This window comes from Ixodes scapularis, unplaced genomic scaffold (genome assembly GCF_016920785.2).
Source record: "Ixodes scapularis isolate PalLabHiFi unplaced genomic scaffold, ASM1692078v2 PGA_scaffold8__174_contigs__length_109621045, whole genome shotgun sequence".
NCBI lineage: Eukaryota > Metazoa > Arthropoda > Arachnida > Ixodida > Ixodidae > Ixodes > Ixodes scapularis.
In genome coordinates this window covers 23,243,544-23,259,141 of record NW_024609883.1, presented here as the reverse complement: position 1 = coordinate 23,259,141, position 15,598 = coordinate 23,243,544, and the positions used below count along the sequence as shown (strand labels likewise).

At 43.3% G+C, this 15,598-nt stretch overlaps 1 protein-coding gene across 1 annotated transcript in view; it reads left to right on the top strand.

Annotated features, from left to right (window-relative positions):
* Window positions 1-2,263: 2,263 nt before the first annotated feature.
* Window positions 2,264-15,598, top strand: part of LOC121833524 (laminin subunit alpha-1-like) — a 163,711-nt gene continuing 150,376 nt past the window's right edge. The window contains exon 1 of the mRNA XM_042286910.1: window positions 2,264-2,474. Coding sequence (XP_042142844.1) covers window positions 2,378-2,474 — 97 coding nt within the window. The 5' untranslated portion in view covers window positions 2,264-2,377. The remainder of the gene's footprint in view (window positions 2,475-15,598) is intronic.

Here is a 15,598-nt window from a genome sequence, read left to right as displayed (position 1 = left end):
AACAGAATGTGCGTTTTGAACAAGCTTAGAAGACACAATACCCAAAGTTATAGGGTTATATACAGGTTCTACTCCGTCATATGCCAGATAACAATGAATTTTGGTGACAAGATCACTAATCATAGCAACCAAGCTTTTTGCTTTATTGAGAATTTAGTAGCAATATATGTAGGTGGGCAATCCCGTACACATTGCAATTAAAATATGAATTTCATTTGTTCCTGATGGTATTGTTGTTGAAAAAACTTTATTTCAGGAAATGTTTTTTGCTGCCGTGTCCTTTTTCTTTTAGAATCGAGCAATATCGGCCTAAGTATGGGATGTTGTTTTGATAAACCTGCGAACGATACGTATTTGTTGTCATATTTACGACAAGTTGGGAAAAAAATTAAAAAGCAGTCAGCAATTTCAAAGTGCAGTAGGGAAATCCCAGAATACTTTTTGGATTGCGGAGGTCCAGCAATCGCTCCATTTGACAGCTGCGTATGACCTCTTCCGTTTTTAAGCTGATACTGCTTATAGGAAAAGCAATGACATGGTCGGCCCGGGGGGAGTAGCGCCTGATAATGCTAATGCCCCGCCTGAAATGCAGCCGACTAGCCTATATTCATATGCATAATGCCATAACGCACTCCTTACCCACTCTTCAAGTAATAATCACCACCCTCCCCTCAAAAAAAAAATCCTCGTTGAGTTTTTGCGAGGTTCCTAAGAGACTCACTAAACCGAAACGAAACCTTTCCAAGTATCACGCCAGACAAACAACTAACTCAGCACAAGCGTGGCAATAAATACTAGGGGCCTAACTTGGGCATAATACGGTTTGGCTCAAAGGCGTTAGTGCCAGAGTGTTTTTTTTTCTTTCTATGACTTTTTACGGGCCCTCGACCACAAAGTTGCCAAAGTACCAGACTTCAGCCAAAGATGCCACGTATGAACTGAAGAATCAGCACTGAAGCCTAAATCTGTCAATTGTTTGGAAATTTAGGCCCAATGTTTCCACATGAAAACCGAACAACTAGAAGTGAAGCCTAACTCCAACACTTGTGCCGCGATTTAGGCCCAAAGATACCGGATGACAGCCAATCTACCAGCAGTGATGCCTAACTTTGGCTCTTATTTGACGAAATAGGGCCAAGACATCCAGACTCGAGCCAAGTTTGTCAAGTGTTACTTTACCTTGGCTCTTTCGGTCTTTTTAAGGCCAAAAATTTCCACTTAAATGCCAAATTCTGGGTCAAACACTGTGCTACTTGGGTTGACAGTTACATTAGTCAATGGATTAATAGATTAAAGAGTGCAGAATTTGAAAAAAAAAAGAGCCACGGGTACGATGAAGACAACGGTGCTTACTTTAGCTGTTTAAATCTGAAAAGAAGGTGAGGCGTCGAGATTGTAGACTGTCATTAACAAGTCTCGTTCATATCGAGGACAGGGTCTGTTCCTGGCTCCAAAAGATATCACTCAAGTTCTGGCAAAAATGAATCGACTAAAATAAACCGCGACGTCATGAAGGAATTAACAAAACGAACGTTTAACCTCCTTGCCAGGGCCCTAGAAACAAATAATCAGCAAAATTTAAATGTCAGTTCAAATTACTCGGAGGAACTGCGATCAATGCCTATTAGCAACGCGATCGAATTCCGTGATTTCCATAATGCGTAACATGAGCACGGCAAAGTCAAAAGTAGTAAAAGAAACTGATATAGTTCCCTTACGTGCATGGCCTATATTCTCTCCGTACGCGCACGTAATATTGACGAAATTTATGAGTTTAGATTTATTCAGCACTTAGCTCATCGCATAGCGCGTCATCCTGCAAACTTCGTATAGTCTAGACTCTAGACCATGTGCACGATTCTCTTGAGTTATTGAAAAACTGCAAGAGAATATAATGAATACTTCTGAGACATTTCAGTGCTGGAACGGAACATCAGAAAAATTAAAGTGGAGAGGAAATTCAAGTTATCAAATATATGTATAACATTAGATCTGTATCAAACAGTGCAAAACACAACTAATCAAAACGCTATAACTTTTTTATACACTTTTTCTATTTAAATACGGTATCACTAGCCATAAGAACTCTGTAGTATTTTATTTTTAATCGGTAAGGAGCACTGAGCGCTTACATCATACTCATCACCGTTGCCCGAGTAAAATTAGGTGCATTCCCACCAGAGTAAAGCACGTGCCAGCGTTCATTCGTGCGGAAGCCAGTGCCTAGGGACATTTCCTAGGGGTCCCTAGGGAGACCTGGGGAAGGTTCCTGGAGGAGCCCGGAGGGAGCGCGGGCGCTGCGGGGGCGCGTCTCTGTTTCGATGTGGCGGCGGCCCGGGCGCTCACTCGAAGAGCAGCGGGCCCTGCGAGGGGGGCCATGGGCCGTGGGCTGCTTCTTCCGCTGCTCGCCGCCTCCTGCCTCCTCGCGCACGCGCACCCCTGGGAACCCTGCGGATACGACCAGGACTACGACGGTGAGCTGCGCCGAACACCGGCCCGGGACCGTTACTCCCGAAGAGTCTAAATCTCAAACCGCGAACCTTAAGAAAAAATTTCCGACTCCTAGGAGCACCGATGATCTTCCCAGCTCGCGTCTATAGCACCAGCTGTTCCGAAATGTTTTGGGCCCCCGGTTCGCGCTCGGGAAGCGTCCGGAGTCCGGATTCGGGGCGGTCGTTCCGTCAGCGTGCCGTCTCGTGGGGGGCTGCGAGACGCGGCGGGACGCCGGTTCAGGTTGCGGCGGCTGTGTTGGTCACGCAGGCCGGCGTCGGTACTCGCTTATCGGCACGGCGATAGCGGCGTCGACTAAGCGTGCGGTTTCACCTGGGCAACGGCATGCATGCCGCCGACGCTGACGTTTCTCGGCACACGCGGGCGGGGTAGGGCGAGCCTGACATGTGTGGACTTGAAGGGTACGCGCGAAGTCATCGGATTGTGTAAAATCATAAATCGTGTTTCGTTTATATATATTTTTTTTTAATATAGAACACCTGATATAGCTGCTTTTTAAGATAAGTTTGAATTTGCTCCTTGTAATCCTTACCCTTAGGTGTTTTTGTATTGTTTTTTTCATGGCAAACGCTAAAAAAAATATATGAATTGGTAAAACGAGTACTTTCAAACAAATTTTGCTCATCGTCCACAAAAATAGAACTGAATATAGAGTAAACTTAATGCAAGCAAAATTAAAAAAAAAAAAACGCTTTGAGCTAATGCGCTAAGCTACGTTCTCAGAATTTCATACCACGACATTTCAACGAACATATCTGTGAAGTAATCGTCCAATGTACATCAGTTTTTTAGGAACCTAATATAAAGCTTTATTGGGAATGATTTTACCTTCACCCGATCCGCATCCGCATAATTCGGAACCCTATACGACAAGCAGTTTGCGTGTTCATTTCGCATCATAACATCGAATGTAAATAGAAAAATAAGAAAAGCTCGTCGCATAAAAGCTTTTGCTTTTGCTGTAGAAAACAGCTCTTCGAGTTAGATTACGGTGGAAGTAATTTTATCATATTCTGTTATATCGAATTTATTTTATAAGCGACCATCCTTGCAGAGACACTTTGTGGAAGGATTATGGCATTCATGAGACCGCGCCTGGGTGTGTGCGACACATTGCCCAATAGATGCGCTCAAAAGGGCGTCATTTTATTTTTCCTTTTGTAATATTCATTTGCAACAGACGATTTCAATTAATAAGTGACGGACTAATAACACGGTGACATTTTATTTAGGACAAATGATAAAAAAAGGCAGAGGAAAAATGGTCACTCACCGAAGCGAAGACGCGAGTATATCACAAGGAAAATATCACAATATTCAATAATAGCAACACCTATCAGTTTTAGTTTTAAGCACGAAGTAGTAGTAACGTGCTCCGAACCATACACTTCAAAGCAACTTGCCATTAGTAAAAAAAAAGAATAATAATAATAACGCACAGATCAGCACGTTTTTTCGAGCTCGCTGTGTAGAAATAGAATATCGTCAACGATTGACTAATTCCCACTGGTTCGCCTCTCTTAAATTACAAGGCCCGCTAATTAGAACTCTCTATTTCTGCTGGTGCACCTGATGCTGTGATAGAATGTACGAACTGCGCTACAAGGATGAGGTGCGGAAATATGGGCTTTACTCTTGTAATAAGAGGTTTTTTTCTACTTTCATGCGGCTTACATGTTTGGGGTTTTCTATGCCCAAAGTACGTTTCCGCTCTTTCTCTGCCAAACAATAACACGCCTTCCTGGGACGATTGATGCCCCTGTATTCTTTATGTCTTTGGGGACATCTTTTTTTTTTTTTTTTTTAACAAGATAGAACGCTCTGAAAAGATATTTTGCAGGACTAGGTTTTTACTGGCGTAAATAACAATTTTTTCCCCCGATTGGTACGTTTCTTGTAAAAGAGTAATTTGCTTTCGCCAAAACATTCGATGATACACTTCATAGTACCATTCACCCTATACACTGCGCGGTCGCACACATTTATGGGTTGCTTCGGCAAAAATGTACACAACCGATCCGCCATATATGTCAAATATAATTCATTTTTATCCGCTTTTGCCAGTTTACTGTGAATGTCCACCAACGATCCGCGGGTCACCCGCGGAAATGCGAGAGAATATTCTGTGGTTCATCCGCGGATAAAAATATCCGTGGATATTATTTACGTTGCACAAATCGACTGACGTGCTAAAAAACCACGCACGAGCAGAAGATAAGCGTACACATCGAGTGCTGTCTCTTCTTGATAGCTTTTTTTTTTTTTTTTTTTAGTGCAATAGCTTTTTTTTCTTTTTTTTCCGGAAATGAAGTTGTAAGATTGTATGCGCCTGTCCGTCGCGGCCTCACAGGCAAATTTGACGCGAACACCAGACTTGGTGCATTTTATATACCGATTTCAGTTTAGGCAGAATTGGCGGGAAAACGGCACCGCGCGCTGAGACAGACTGAGAACGCCAAGGCCGACCGGCGCCCGGAAAGCTGTAATGAGCCCCAAAGGCTACTAACGCGTTATATATATATATACGTCAAAAATGCGTACTGACGGAGTTACTAATTCGAAGTTTATTACGACGTTTCGAGCGAGGACCCCTCTTCATCAGGTGAAGATGAAAAGCGGTTCCCGCTCGAAACGTCGTAATAAACTTCGAATTAGTAACTCCGACAGTACGCATTTTTGACTTATTAACGTTTCCCGGTCCATTGTTTTTATATTTACCTTGCTTCACTTTTATATATATATATATATATATATACATATATACCGTATTTACTCGCAGAATGAACGCACTTTTTTTTCCGAAAAATCAATTCAAAGTTAGGGGGGGCGATCATTACGCGAAGTAAAATTTTTGCGTCCGTATTTACTCGCACAATGAACGGACCTTTTATCCTGAAAAATCGAAGTAACTTCTTATCTCTTAGCGCGGCGCCCGACCCCGTACCGAAACTAAGCTGTGCAAAAAAAAAGAAAACTCCTGTTTTCTTTTTCTCTTAAATCCTTGTTCTTTGTTTGTTTTTTTTTTTTTTTTTTTTTGCCGTCTTTCGCAAGCTGTTTTGTTTGCTTAGCGAGGGCTCTCCGCTTATCTTTCTCATCTCCTTGCGCGCGGCGCTCGACCGCACGACCCCCCCTAACCAAACTACGCTGGGCAAAAAAAAAAAAAGCTCCTCTTTTTTTTTTTCTCAGTTCCGTGGTTTTTTTTTCTTTTTGCCGCCTTTCGCAAGCTGTTTCGTTTCCTTGGAGGGCTTCTCCGCTCCTCTTTCTCACCTCCTTGCGCGCGGCGCGCGACCCGCCGTAACCAAACTGCGCTGTGCGAAAAAAAAAAGTTTTTCTTTGTTTTCGTTTTCTCTTAATTCCGTGGCTTTTCTTTTTTTTTTTTTTGCCGCCTTTCGCAAGCTGTTTTGTTCGCTTAGAGCGCTTCTCCGCTTCTCTTTCTTGCCTCCTTGCGCGCGGCGGCGCGCAAACCCAAAGTCCAGACTAATCCAGACTGCGCTGTGCAAAAAAAAAAAAAAAGCTCCTCTCCATGTTTTTTTTCTTGCTTCCGTTGGATCTTTTCGCATTTTCTTAACGCCTTTTGCAAGGCGTTTTGTTCGCCCATTCTGCCCATGCATTCGCGACCTCGCTGCACCAGGATAAAAATAATGCGTTCATTTCGCGCGTGTGGGGGGAGGGGGTCAAAATTTTGACATCCGAGTTGGGGGTGCGTTTATTACGCGAGTGAAAAAAAAAGTCGAAATTTTGAGAGCCGACTTGGGGGTGCGTTCATTACGCGAGTGCGTTCATTGTGCGAGAAAATACGGTATATATATATATATATATATATATATGTGTGTGTGTGTGTGTGTGTGTGTGTGTGCGCGCGCGTGTGTGCGCGTGTGTGCGTGTGTGTGTGGGGGGGGAGGGGCGGTTTCATTTCGATTCAGGCAACGAGTGGCAATCGTATTTTTTATTTTGCTTGCAATTTTTATATTTTGTGGAGCATGTTCCAGGAAGAACAATCCTTTCTATTTTAAAGTCCTGACATGTTTAGTTTCTGAGAAAAAAAAATCTCAAAGAAGCGGGACGGAACGACGAGGTTTTGACGATTGTCGTGTGTGGCGTCTTTTAATCACTCTCTATCTCAAAGTATTCAAAAAAGAGCGTCTATATTTTTTAGTGTAATATATATGCAAGTAGGGAAAACGACATTATAACTACTATTTATTATTCGTCGCTCCAATCTTTGTAAAAATCCCCAAACATGCATCCGCAAACAACTGTGACCTAAATTGCGGATTTTTTAAATATTTTTTTAGTCGACTACGTTTAGTATTGCTTTTAAAATAATACCACGTGTAGAAACTTTCATTGCCTTCCAAATTAAACAAAGTTTGTGTTTTTATCATGTACGAGTACTGAGAAATAAAATATTGTATTTATGAGAAAGAGTGTAGGTGCACTGCGCTCACTTGTAGACTGTAAGCTGACATGGCACCGAAAGCAGCAACCACACCCGCCATGCCGCTAGTTTACGGCCTCCTTAAATGATCCCTAGAATTGTGCAGACGAAGCTAGCGGTGCGCATGCTCAATAGCACCCTCTACCTTCGCAGCGAGATTCCAAGCTAAAGAAGCGATCTACGAAAGCTTCCTTTTGATAGGGTGTCTCGCCTGTTATTCACAAGAAAAGAAAAACTTGATTGTAATGTTACAATGTATAGCCAATGCAGAGTGCAGGTGTCCCAGCTTACCATATTTCCGTAGATTAGAGTTCGTTGTTCTTGCTGATGACAATGTGTGTTTGTTTGTTTGTTTGTTTTTGGCAAGCAAAGTATGCACAGAAACTCTAGGTTTCCGTTCTCCTTACTGCCTTGATTTTTGAACATCTCATTAAGAGATGGCTATGGAGACGACGGACACTCCGTGACCGCAAACTCGACCAGTCAGAGAAAAAGTGGCGGTTACGGGTTATCGATCGTTCATCACTTCTCACTTTCATACCAGTATTCGTGGAGGCCAGGGGAGGGGAGGGCATAGAGAGCGAGAGAAGCGGAGGCCATCCGTCTCACAAAAAATAGAGGACCACACCACTTACGCGTTCTCTCTCTCTCTCACTGTCAACACTCCTTAGATGGCCTAACCTCCCCCCCCCCCCCTTTTTTTATGTTGACAGATGCCTGTAAAGTGAGGAGTGGACTCCACCACCATGCCCAGACAAGTAAACCAAAAGAAATATCGTCCGCATACCTCGAAGACAATGCTCTTAGCTTCCCGCCGGGCGCTTTTCAGCCGTGCCTCAAGAGCATGATAGAATACAGTAGCGCACATCTAAGAAAGCGAGAATTTGACTCCTCGCGGGAGGCAACATCGTCTGTTACGCGAGTTGTGAACCCGTGAATCGAGGGAGTACGAACCCGCGTTTGATGTCTGTGCAGGTGGCGGGAGACGTCGAAGAAGTTGGAAAGGTTGAAACTGTGTAAAAGACAAAAACAAATAAACACGAAGAGCTTTTTCCAGCCCGGGTAAAGAAGAAAAACACGATGGAAGGCGACAGAGAGCCTAATCGACGTTGCCTTACTTGATCTTTGACTTTCGTATATTTCTGCGTGCCTTGCCCGTTTTTCCAGGGGTTCTAGTGACCGGTCATACAAAAAATCGTGTTTTCTTTCCGGCTATTCTCCCCTCCCTGATGTTTTCTATTTTGTCAAGCTTAATTTTTATGCTGCTGAATGTTGTGCTCTCATTGCTCCAGTTAGTGTATTATGCTCATATTTATAAAAAAATGTAACGAGTAATTAAAGTAATCGTTACCAATATTTTCTAACGAAATTGCATTACAAATTACTTCGGAAAAAAATTAATGTGGCAATTACAAAATTACTTGAAAAAGTAACAGATTACTTCCCAAGTCCGGCAAAAAGCAATCACTCTTCTAATTTCCCAAAAAATATCCCCCAGCTTGTCTAATGCCAATCGCCTTTCGAAACATCTAATGTATACTTTGGAATTATGTCCACAAGAGGTGAAGCAAACTCCTTGATTAGATTATGTTCCAGATATTATATAGCTTTCACTTTAATTTTTAAGGAAGTCGCAAAAAAATTGTCTCTTACTATTTCAACTTTATAAGAAAATATTGATCAATGTGTGAGGTTCGATTGCTGAACGAATCTAAGTAAAAAAAAAACACTTCCCTTCAATAGCTGGAGCTCTAAGTAATGAACACTATACTAGTACATTCAGCCGTGCTGAATTATGGCTAATATAACTGCTTTCTTTAAAATCTACTAAATTCATTGAAAGCTTCAAAGCGCATGGCATGAATTCGGATGTTCCCACCTCTTGCTCTCTGATTGGTCCTTCAACGTCTGATGCTTGAATTTAGTTTGCTCCTGAGCGATGATAAGACGCCCCGGACACGCCGCGCCTCGCATTTCTCAAGTCGGTTACCATAGTTCCACAATCCTCAAAGACTCTGTCGCCACGAACAGGCAGCTATTCTTACCAAGAAGCGCCCAAATGCAAGCACCGAGTTACCTATATGTGCCTAATTGCAACCTTCGCGAATACTGTTGAATTTTTTTAAGACCGGAGCAGTTTTGTGGTTGCTGCATTATGGCAACCGGATAATGTTGCTTGTACCTGAAGTTTCCTTAACCATCATGCCCTCTCTATGTTACCAAGGTCAAGCTACGCACACTGAGATCCAGAGTGGACGCTGCTACATCCTTATCCCTTGTGTGATTGACACTTTAGAAGAAGTGTAGGAATTCATTTTTACTTCTGTTGGAAAATGAAGCGTTGCGCTCCAAGCGGAGCGGCACGTGCGCAGTAGGGGTGGGGTGACCCAAGCATGGGTGCCTTCATGCGGCAAAAACCTCTTCAAGAACGTTCTTGCCGTCTCTCGTCTAGGTCTGTGGCTGCAGATCTTTCTTAGTGTATTTGATCGTGTTACCTTCTTAATGGGACAGTTTAAGCACATCGTGTTTGCAAACAGCGGCATTTGCGACCGCGTTTTCACTCCGAAGCATGCTCCGAAGCGAAAGTCAGGGGCGTTAACGAGAATGCGATATCTTGAATCTTTCTATCCTAGAGCTTTAGGAAATCGCATTTGCTCAAAACGCTATCCGTATCAGACGCTACAACTTATTTGCCTAATTCAGGCTTTAGCGGTATCTTGACATTTCAAACCGTCCGCTAATTCTCCACAATCTCCTATCGCGGTCTCGGTGAAACTGACACAGACGGTATATATCAATAGGGTATGTGAGACTAAAACACCGGTGGGCTGCTGAGACCTCAACAAGATCCCATCAACTCTGGTACTGAGCTGATGTCATCTTACTCGACGGGGGTGATCGGTGATACGATTAGTTCAGGTCCGTTTATATTTCCCGTTTATACAGTGGGGCTTGATTCTACAGGCACGTTGACGGCGTACAGGTAGTTAAATGCGCTGTATCAAAATGGAAATGTTTGCTATAGAGTCAGTTCCGAGTCACTAAAAAGGCTAAACACTGCGGCAAAAGAAACTAAGACAGAGAATAAAAAGCTGAACAAGAAAAGCGCGTTTTTTTTGTTTTGTTATTTAAGCGCTGTTTCCCTAATTTAATATTTAAATGCCAATTTAAAAAAAAAACACGAAAGGTTAGCGATAGACTGCAATCGTAACAATATTTCAAACCCAAACCGGCGAAACATTGTCTCAGACGCAGTTTCGCACCTTAGTTTTTATTTTTTTTTTATTATGAAAATTATTAAAAGTGTGCCTTGTCATCCCAGCAGTGAGCACGGTGATGTTTTGCTCACGCGTGTTCTCTTGCACAATCTTAGATTTGTTGGAGAACGCCCCGGCGCCTAGAGCGTTGTCTAGGTGGTTCAGGTTGCCTGAACATGCTCCTGGATTTTAAAAATAATATTTTTCAAAAGAATTTCTGGGGAGCCGATCCGTAGAAGTGCCTCCTTTATCAAAGAACCAAGTCGACCTGAGCGCTCAACGTACGCTAAAATGCGACGATGGCTTGAAGAGCTCTATTCACGCATGATTTAATACCCTTAGGGCTCTTATCCTCTGCTTGTCTATACTTTTTTCTACATACTACGAGAAATCACGCGCAAGATCATCACGCAATACAATAGGTTTTAGATTTCCTAATCGAAAAGCTCGACGGTAAAAATAGTCCCCTCCCAGCAATGACGCAACGCATTCTGCATGCAAATTGACGTCCAGAGCGTTTTTTCCGGGTGATCAGCTTTACGAACTATTATAGGAGGATTATTCGTGTCTATTTTACTGATATTTACTTTCTTCAAAGATTTAGCGCTTTTTCTTTTCTTTATTATTTTTTTTTGTCACGTTTACCTTTGAGATATTTCATATACTTCCTGTGTTTTATGTACTGCCACATGCAATACCCTCCATTCGGAGGGCCTTTAGGGGTATTTTGAATAAATACATTAATAAAATATTTATTCAATCCTAGCACTGCCCCTTTCAAATACGCTCTAGGGCCAATAAAAGACTGATGCAGACGTTAGAATTAACCCGTTGCATGTCATGAATTACTGGTAATCTTCTACTTTTTAAAGTAATTTTGTAATTGCCAGGTTACTTTATTTGGCCAGTAATTTGTAATGTAATTTCTTTACAAAACGTTGGTAACGGATTACTTTAATTACTCTTTTTTTAAAATATGAACATAATGCAGAAATTGGAGCGATGTGAGCAGGCAATTCAGCACCATAAAGATAGCAAGTTCAACAAATTTGAATAGAACAGATCGTAAAGCAGAGCATAACAAAAAAAAAAAAAACACGATTTTTTTTTTTTTGACCGGTTACTAGAATTATTAGAAAAAAACGCAAGGCATCTAAAAACATGCGGGGGAAAAAGATAAAAAAAGACAACGCGGAGTAGGCTCCACCTCTTTCCATCGCCCCTTCCATGGTGTTTTTCTTCTTCTCCCGGGCAGGAGAAAGCCCTTCGTGTTCGTTTTCGACTCTTACATCGTTTAAAAGTCCCGGTTCAAAAGGCAACTCTCGTAGATCGCTTCCTTACCTCCGAATCTCCTAACGGAGGTAGATACTTCTACTGAGCATGCGCACCGCTAGCTTTGCCTGCACAATTCCAGGGCATTCCTGTCGCCGTAATTTAGCGGGATGGCGGGAGTGGTAGCAGGTTTCTCTGCCTCGTCATCTTACAAATGAACGGAGTGCTCCTACATTCTTTTTCTTAAATACACTTTTTTTTTTTTTTTTTTTACAAAATTACCATAATGGGGGCGTATGAGAAATGGAAAGTAGTGTTGCAGAACATTTTTGAAAACATCAAAATTGTTTCTATTGCTTCCTTGTTCGGTGTAGGGCAAACCTAACGTGAAAGTAATTTGCAACGCGTAACGAGTAAAGTAATCCGTTACTTTTCAGCCAAAGTAATTTATGACGGTAATTCATTACGTTTGAGGCTCGGCAATTTGTATCTGTAATCCATTACATTTTTCGAGTAACGGGCACAAGTCTGGATTAGTATAAGCTATCCCACAATCGTCTGGGATGAAAGGTGAGCTTCTGTCTATGGAAATCAAGCTGAGGACAAGTGACAGCCTTTTTCAGCTTCCCGGAGCGCACAGTGTTTTATGTTTCATTTTAATAATGCAATTGCGAACTTGACTCTTGGTCACTATTATGATAATATTTGTGGGCATTTTGTAAATAATATTGCATTCTGCCCGAGTTAGCACTGTACGCGGTAAAAAAAAAAAAAAAAAAAAAAACATTTCCAGAAATACACCCCTTTGCCTGCTGTTTTACATTTGTGAGTCATGTTATTGCAATAATTTTGTTTTTAAAGACATGAATGTATAGTTTCGTTTTCCTAATATGTTAAACCTAGGTGTGTCCATAAAATAGAAAAAAACGTCTTCACGATATAAATACTGTCGCAAACACATTTATTATAAAAAAATACAGAAATGCAAGATGGCGACAATATGAAAACATGTATAATATTTCTTTGCTGGACAAAACATTGTTTTGTAGTTGTTCTCTGTCTGTCTCATTGAGTAAAAAGTAGGGCTGGGCGTCGATTAAAAATTTTAACCCGATTAATCGCTACCCTTTAATCGATTAATTAATCGATTAATCGGTTGACTTTAGTAAAAAGCAAAAGTAGACATTTTGTCCTTACAATTTGTTTTATTGTATGATAAACGGCGCATATATACAAACTTAATTGAGAATAAACGTTGATGTAACGCAGTCACGGATCACAACCCCAGCTGCGGAGGCAAAGAAGTTTGTTGACATTTTCCGGCAGGAGCGAGTTTCTTTGTTTGTTGACGATCATCCCTGCTGCGCTGAACAGACGCTCGCAGGGCGTTGAGGTGACTGGGACACACATCACACTCTTCACAATTGGCACAATTTGAGGAAACAGGGAGCCCTGACCTCGCCACCACTGTAGTGGGTCCAGTTCATCGTCCGTCACCCCGTCCATCGATCGATAAAGCGACACTTGGCAGGAGATGGTGGGTTCTTCATTTTCCTCCGAGAAAACGTATTTTCTTTTTTTCTTGGGCGTTAGATCAGTAGAATCGTCCGAAGACGCATGTGTTAGCTGGGAAAGCCTTTCCCACACAAGTTCGCGGCGATCTTTTTCGATGCATGCGAGGCTCTTAAAACGAGGATCGAGACACGTTGCCAGTTCGTAGTCGTTGTATTGCGGCCACGCGCGAAGCCTCTCATCAATAGAGTCCACCAGCATGGCCTTGAAGCGGCAGATGAAGGCAGGGTCACAGTCATTTGTCTTCATTTTATTCTTTAGCAGTTTTAAGGCTGGAATAAGTACAGACCGAGTAACGTACTTGTCCCCTCCAAGGAGCTCAGTAATGTCGAGCAGGGGCTTCAGAACTTCCCGAAGCTGCTCCAACATGTCCCAATCGACGCCTGTGAGGTGGGGAATCGACGATTTAATGGTACTGCTGTCCTCCATGGAGCGGCGCAAAGGCTCCTTCAGTTCAAGCAGGCTGGTTATCATTATGTACGTGCTGTTCCACCGTGTTGCGATGTCCTGCTGAAGCTTCTTCTTAGGTGCTCCGAGTTCAGCGGCATGTTTTGAAAGGACGGCCTGGTTGTTCGAACTGTGCTTAAAGTGACCCACAGTACGACGACAGGCGGCTAGCAGTCGCTCCACACCCGTCACGCTGAGCGCCTTGTGGACGCACAGCTGAAGCGTGTGAGCTGCGCACTTCAGACTCTGAAAGTTTGCTCTCTCCACCCCAAGACAGATGTTGCGGGCGTTATCGGTACAGACAGCTTTTACCTTTTCAACGATTCCCCAATCTGTAGCAGTCTCCAATACCTCACTGGCACATTGTTCCGCTGTATGGCGCTCAGGTACGTTTCTCACCTGCAATGGTGCCGATCGAAGCATCCAGTCGTCGTCGATCCAATGCGCCGTTATCCCGAGGTAGGCGTCATTGGCGATGGAGGTCCAGAAGTCCGCTGTTAAGCTGATGAAGCTGGCTGCCGAGAGTTCTGCTTGAAGACGCTCCCGTCTCGAGGTATACAGGGCATCCACCTTGGCACTCAACGACGGGACGGCGGCTGGTAAGACGGAGAATCCAAGGCAATCTGAAGAACTTTCGCTAGTCCGTGATCTTCCACAATGTTGAGAGGCCGGCTAGAAGAAACAAGCCAAGATGTAAGGGCTTGTGCAATAGTTTCTTCTTTCTTGAGAGAAACCGGCCTCGAAGAGAAAACGTCGATAGTCGTCTGCTTTTTTGCAGATGATTCTTGTTGCAGCGAGATGCTTGGGTGCTTAGCTCTGAGATGGTATTGAAGCGAGCTTACACTTCCGCTATATGCGAAAGCTTTTTTGCAGATGAGGCAGTGAACTTTCTTTAAGTCAAAAACTTCGCCCGGGGAGTTTACTTTAAACCCGAATTTCCCTGAAAGGTTGCCCTTCATACTCCTGTATTCGTCCATGCCTGCGCAGGGTGTTGTGATGAGATACTTCTCAAACAAGTGACTGCGGCGCGACATGAAGGGAAGAGGAAAGACGGGGGCAAGGGAGACGGGGATAATTGGGGAGCGTCGATCCGTCGAGGACGTCCCTGAAGGTGTTATAGGAGTAGTACATGAAGGACAAAAACAGGATGAAACATCTTCGTCGTTCATGTAACTTTACCCGCACGCTCTAATTCCACGACGTCCTTGAAGCTTTCAACAAACAGAAAATCCCCGGCGAAGGAAAGGCCCCTTTTTACGGGGAAAAGGGAAACGAGCCCATCCGGCTGCGCGCGGCGCCATCTCGTCAAAGACGACGAGAGAACGGGGGAACATCTGGAAGCACTTTGCCACGGGCAGTGCAGGTCCGCCAAGGTCGTTGCGTCAAGAGGCAAAAGCGACGCAGAGAGAGAAATTCCAACCACACAAATAAAACACAGGGTCGAATACTGAAGCAAGCCACGACCACGGCCGGCTTTGCACCACGCTGAACGAGCGGAGAGACGAGCGAGGTCACGTTGTAGCGACCGCAAGGACGGAGCATAACCCACAATGGGGATCAAGGCAGCCTTCGGAAGAGCTCTAGCTTTGTCGCTGCAAACCCGTAAGCCAACATGCTTGCGTGCCTTCAAAAAAAAAAAAAAAAAAGCTGCTGCGTGTGCTCAAAAAGAGCGCGTAGCTATAACGTCCAAATTCATGACCGAGGTCACCGGACTTCCGTAAAGCCTGCTTTCATTCTGCTTCTGTTTTCGCTTTTTTCTTCCAATCCCGCGTGACTCACGACGAATGATTTGTTTGTTGGGTGTTACCTACGAGGTGAACAAGGAGCAAGTTTGTATGTTCGTTTTAGAGGGAACGGCAGCAGGAGAAAGGAAAAAAACGTATATTTATTTACTTTTGTTCGCCTCATTTTAACCGATTAACTGGTTAAAAAAATTGATCGCGATTAAAGCATTAATCGATTAATCGGAAGGTTAATCGATCAATTGCCCAGCCCTAGTAAAAAGTAATTTTCGCTGAAAGAAGAGCGTATAACTAACGCAAGGAACATAACAGAAGGAAGAGAAAACGTAGACACACAGAATAAGGGCCCTGAGTCACTT